The 5,753-nt window shown below is 57.7% G+C and overlaps 1 protein-coding gene across 1 annotated transcript in view; it reads left to right on the top strand.

Moving 5' to 3' along the window:
• Window positions 1-3,213: 3,213 nt before the first annotated feature.
• Window positions 3,214-5,753, top strand: part of LOC110578994 (neural cell adhesion molecule L1-like) — a gene marked incomplete at its 3' end in the record, with an annotated part of 4,109 nt that continues 1,569 nt past the window's right edge. Inside the window, exon 1 of the mRNA XM_021688532.1 lies at window positions 3,214-3,325. Within this exon, the coding sequence (XP_021544207.1) occupies window positions 3,250-3,325 (76 nt within the window). The remainder of the gene's footprint in view (window positions 3,326-5,753) is intronic.

Below are 5,753 nucleotides of genomic sequence, written 5' to 3'. Positions count from 1 at the left end.
GCACACAGACACCCACTGGTGTGCTTGTGCACGTGTGGGCACCTTCCCCTAGCCAGGCGGCCGCTCACTCTGCACTAGCAGAAATCTTGGAAGGACCCCACTGGGATCCTCTGAGTACTTCTCCCTCCCGGCTGTGGGGGTCCCCACCTCCTCTGGGAGGGCCAGCCAGCAGTGGCTCATTCATCATGTCTTACAACTGTCTCCTAGCCCCATTGCCGCAAGTGGCCGGGGACCTGCGGGACCTGCTGCTTGGTCTGTTATCGTGGGCTTTGTCTCTGTGGTCCTGGCTCAACAGCTTCTCAGCTGTTTGTCTCTCTGCCCTGCCTATCAGTCTAGCCTGACCTCCAAGCCCAGGAAGCCCCCCTCCTCAGGCCCATCTCCCTCCTTCCCAGTTCCTTGCCTGGCACACCCCCCCCCCAAAAGGGACAGGGATGCCCAAGAAGGCACAACTAGGCCTGTGCCCATGTGCACACACACACCACTCACTCTTCTTGCTCTTTGGACCATTTCCCATCAGGGCTTTCTGCAGCCATCTCTCCCTCCTTTTCTCCCTCCCTTTCCCCAGTGCCAGTCTCTGTTGCTGGATTTCTCTCTTGGTTACTGTAGTGGTGGCCCAGCATCCTTTGTCTCCCATTCCCTGTCCTCCCTCCCCCAGCCCCATTTCTCAGCCTCTCCTGCTCCCTCCTGCCTCTTTCTCACCCTGTCTGTCACCCTTCAGTCTTCCCCAGCCCATCCCCACCCCTCGCAGACATGGCCTTGGCTCCATCTGTACACCAGCTTGTGGAACACTCTTTGCCTCCCTGCCCCTGGAGGTGCTGATGGGGGTTGGGGGGCCCTGCTGAGCTGACAACCTGAGCTGCTTGCTCCGTAATTGCCTGAGGAATGAGGAGAGATCAGAGACCCAGCAGCAGTGGGAGTGGAGGAGGCAGAGCCCCCTCCCAGCTGTCAGGGGGCCTCAACCTTCTGGCTCCTGCCTGTCTGAGTGCCCGGGAAAGTGGCAGGCTGGGTGGCAAATACCAGGAGACGGTGGGGCATTGGGATGGGGCAGAGAATGGGGACCAGGGACTTGGAAGTATTGTACTGACCCTGCATATACACCCGGGGTATATGTGCTGAGCCCCATTCTGGGAGCCTAGATTTTGAGGACAAAGAGGAGCTGCCATGACAGTGATCATCATTCCAGCAAAGGGAGCACTCAGGCCTCCTCCATGCAGGAAGGCCCTTCTTTGAGCTTGCCCTCACTGGTTTCTCTCTCCCCCCCCTCTGAAGTCTAGAGTGTTCAGAGCTCCCAAGGTTGTTGTTTGATCGCCTGCCCTCTGATCTGAGTCTCCTACTGTTTCCTACAGGCCTTGAAGTGGAGGCCAAGCATGCCTGGGGGCCACCCTGCTTGTACTGGCTTGGTGAGGGAAGGTGGGGGCAGAGCTGTTGCTCTTCCCCTCTGGGCCCCAGCTTAGTTCTTACAAGTTGGGAATTGGCCATGTGTTCACCACTTTCAGCCCTCCAAGTCATTCTCTTGACCTTCAGCCCATCCATGTTGACCTATCCTGGTGCTTCTCCACCTCCCCCGTCCAGCTCTGGATGTGGGAGTCTGAGACCTCCAAGCTGACTGCTCTTCACCACCATCCATTTGCCCTACCTAGTCCCCAGGCAGTCTGTTGCATTCACCACTCTTCTCGGGTCACCTTACCCAAAACCAATTTATGGTTCCTGGTTGCTTCCTGACAGAGTCTAGATGCCTTAGCATGGCATCCTAGGCCTCCCTACCCACCCCTTCAGCGTTCTGGATGAAGCTTGGTCCCCCTTCGTTGAAGTGTTGGCTGGGCACAATGAAGATGTCCAGTATGGTCTTGGGGAGGGCATCCAGACCCCAGCTCCAGCCTCAAGCTCTCTGTCAACCAGCAACCTATTTTTACCCCTCCTGCACTTTCTCCACTTGCCTCTTTCCCACACCCATTCCTGTTTGGAGTCAAAGCCAGCTGTCTTCTTGGGAGTGTGTTTCCTCTTCTGTCATTGGCAGAGAAACTCCCCTTGCTTGGAGTCTCCCCTTGCCTCCAGTCTTCAGGGCTTCTTGCATGCAAGTGGAACATGGGTATGGCTGCTCTCACTTGGGCTTGGGTGGACACATCTAGCAATTGAGCCTGGAAGACTCAGAAAAAGACCTGGGCCTGCCAGACATTTGAGAGGTGACTGTCCCAGGGCTCCCGCTGATCCCTGCCCTGACCCTGGCTTGCAGCATCTGGAAGGGGAGAGGCCACAGTGACTTCTATTGCCCCCCCCCCCCCCCGCAAGGGGCCTGAGGGACAGAGGAGAGGTGCTTTCCTACTTCCTTTTCTCCTGCCACTTCTTGAGGTTAGGCTTCCTTCGCCCTTCTTCCATTTCCTCAAACTGTTCTATGAAATGCCACCTTCCTGGGCCCCTTTCTTCCCTTCCCTGTCCCCACTTCCCAAGATCCCACTGCCCCCCACCAGCTTTTTAGACCTGAACAGCACCCAGAGATTAGTTGGCTCTGAAACCCACAACAATGAGACTGACAAGAGTTCTCTTTCTACATACATGCGTGCCCCTGCTTCTGTGCACACACAGAGATAGCAGATGTGAGGATTGATCCCCCACAGATACACACGAGAAGACACACCTTCTCCTGTGTGCACACACAGCTATCTAGACCCATGCATTGATTCTCCCAGACACATACCCACTTGTGAGTGCACTCCTGTCCCAGAGAAGACATATACAAATGTGTTCCTGCATGCACATACACAGCCACATAAATACTAATGTGCATATTTGGCTACGTGCCCATCCACATCCACACTCATGCACAGAGTGGCCTGTGGCATGCCCAGGGGAGCTGATTGGGGCAACAAGTTGATGCTGGAGAGGCAGCTGGTGCAGAAGGCACAGACAGAGGAGAAAGGGAATGAAAGGCAACCTGGAGGCCTAGCCGGTGCTAAGACTCTTCTAGGTTTCTCCCTCTAAGGTGCGGGGGAGGGAGGGATGGGGGAGCCGGCCAGCTGGGGGCGGGGCGGGGGGCGGGGCCAAGAGCCCTGGCTCGCCCAGATGTTAGTCACTAAAGTCGTCCGTTCTCTCCTCTCTCCTCCCCCACCTTTCCTTTCCCTCCTTCCCTCTCCCAGTGCCCCCACCCCCGGCTCCCGCCCCAAGCCGCCCACCAGCCCCCTTCCCTCCGGCCGGAGCCTGAGCCGAGCTCGGCCGGCTGTGCCGTGCCGAGCTGCCGGCGCCGCCGGGAAGATGGCCGTGTCGCTGCGGTACTTGTGGCCTCTCCTTCTGTGCAGCCCCTGCCTGCTCATCCAGATCCCCGACGAATGTGAGTAGCTGGAGGGAGCCTTGACGCCTCCCTTCGCCGCCGCGCTGGGCTCCTCTTTATCTTCTGCCTCCTCACCTTCTGCCGGCTCTGGACCCTCACTCCTACTTTCCTGGGCACAGAGTGGGCGGGAGGTACCCAGGACCTCTGGAGAGGACGGGGTGGAAGACGCGGGGTGTGTCAGCACCATGGATAGGGAACAGGCGCGGGCGGGGCGGGCGGTTTCAGGACCACGGACAGCGGGCTTGGCTCTGGCAGGGCCCCTCTCTGTGCGCTCTCCCTTGGCCCGCACACCGCCCCCCCCCTCCCCGCCCCCGCCGCCAGGATTGTGGCGGGCAGGAGAAGTGGACCGGCCCCAGTTACGGGCTAGCTTGTGCACTGGATTCAAGTTTTGCCTTCCTTCTGACGAGTAATTCCATCTCGGGCTTTTGGTAGCCCTGTCTGTGAAGTGAGACAGGACAAGACACCTTACAAAGGCCCCCCAGCTTTCTGGATCCTTATGATTGCGTGGGGCTGAGGGGTGGGACTGCTGGAACCTTTCGTTTGTGGAGGGTCATGGGTAGGTGTGTGGGTGTTGGGGAGTATGGCTGGAGGTTTGTGACAAAACATGAGAATTGGCACATGCTTGTGAGTTGCACAGACCGTATATTTTGTGTGTATGGAAGTATGTGGTTGTGATTGACAAAGTGTGGATATTCTTGAGTGTGATTTTGATTTCCTATATGTGTAAGTTTGTGAGGCACTATAACTGTTACTTATTGGTCAGGTTTGGAAGGTCTGCAGGTATTTGACTGTTAGCATTTGAGTATAGTGGGTCGTGTATGCATGTGAGTTGGGGCCACATGTGAGTACCCATTTGCGTGTGGGGTGTGTGTTACCATGATGATGTTTATCTTGAGCCTGCTCCTTCCTTGGTAGTTCCAATCCTTTCTCCTTTCACCTTGCCACCTTTGTCTCTGAGCCTGGACCTGGAGGAGGCCAGTGTCACTGAAAGATGAGCAGGGGGCTGGCAGTGGGGAAGACTGTCTATGCCAGGAATGGGACAGGGGTGGAGGGAGGTGCGCTTGGAAGGTACCTGGCATTGGGGGAAGGCAGCTGAGGGTCTGGAGAAGGTGGAGAGGGACCGACAGGACAAAGGGTGGGGATGACCCCTTAGATATGCACATGGAGGCCCATGCAGTCACACCTGCACAGACCCCGGTTACAGATGCACATAGATGCACACTTGGGTAGACACAGACAAGCCACCTGTATCCAATCAGGCCCAGATATACAGAAGGGGCAGAGACCCCAAGAGGACACGTAAGAGGCGCACGCGCGCACACACACACACACACCACACACAAGCAAGGGGTTTAGACACAAAGGAGCAGTCATCCACACAGATGGAGGCAGGTGTACAATACCGAACGCAAGCACGCACACCCATAGCCTTCAGATGTTCTCTGGCAAGACACACCCATATACAAACACATTGCCGGGCAAACATGTTTCAGGCAGTTCACCCAGGAGCATTCGCATGTCTGCCTGGATTCACACTTTTGCACACTGACATACACGTACTTGTCCTCCTTCCCCTCCGTCTCCTCTTGGTTGCTTTTCAGGCCTTACCCTGGGCACCAGCCTGGCCTGCCCTGCTACCACACTGGCTGGGCCATCTGGCCGGGTGTGTCCGTGTGTGTGGACGGGGCAGGGAGAATTTGGAGAAAGGGAGGAGTGAGGAGAGAGAAGTGGGCTGCCCTGGGCACCGGCCAGCACTTGTTATTGACCCCAATACAATATGCTGGGTGGCCTGGTGCTTCCCCGTTGGAACGCATCCTCCAGCTAGAACCGTCTCCCTCCCTGCCACTCCAGGCCCCTTTGTCTCTATTCCCGCTTCCTCCACCCAGTCGATTTTCCCCATACTGTTCCCCATCCCAATCACCGTCTCTTGCTCTTGGGCTGCCTGCACTGGCCCCTCCCCAGCTCAGGGCTCCCTCTGCAGTGTCCCCAGGAAGCCTCATCCTCTCTCTTGGGGGCCCTTAGCGGAGGTCTTCTGCAGAGACAAAGCTTTCAGAGCGCACTACTGCCCTCCCTGTCCTGCCTCCCTGCCTCCTCTCCCCGCCTCACAGCCACCCAGGCCAGTGCCGGGCTGAGTCCTGTGCGGGGAGGCAGTAGCTCTGGCCTCCGCCCCAGGGAACTTGGTGGCAGGCGGGGAGGAAGGAAGGGGGGAAAGAGAGGGTTGGCGTTAGCCCTGCAGGCGATGGAAACTCGGATGCAGCCAGGCCTTTGGGAGGGTTTCACCGGGAGGAGGGGCGGCTGGGCTCCGAAGGCTGGGCCTGGGTAATTGAAAACACTGAGCTGTGCTAATTGGATTAGGAGGGAAGTGGGCTGGAGCAGGGGAGGGTGCCCTGGATGCTGAGCTGCCTGCCTCCCCACCTTCGGAAGCACC

Source organism: Neomonachus schauinslandi, unplaced genomic scaffold, assembly GCF_002201575.2.
Source record: "Neomonachus schauinslandi unplaced genomic scaffold, ASM220157v2 HiC_scaffold_1723, whole genome shotgun sequence".
Lineage (NCBI taxonomy): Eukaryota > Metazoa > Chordata > Mammalia > Carnivora > Phocidae > Neomonachus > Neomonachus schauinslandi.
This window is presented reverse-complemented; position numbering and strand designations above follow the sequence as displayed.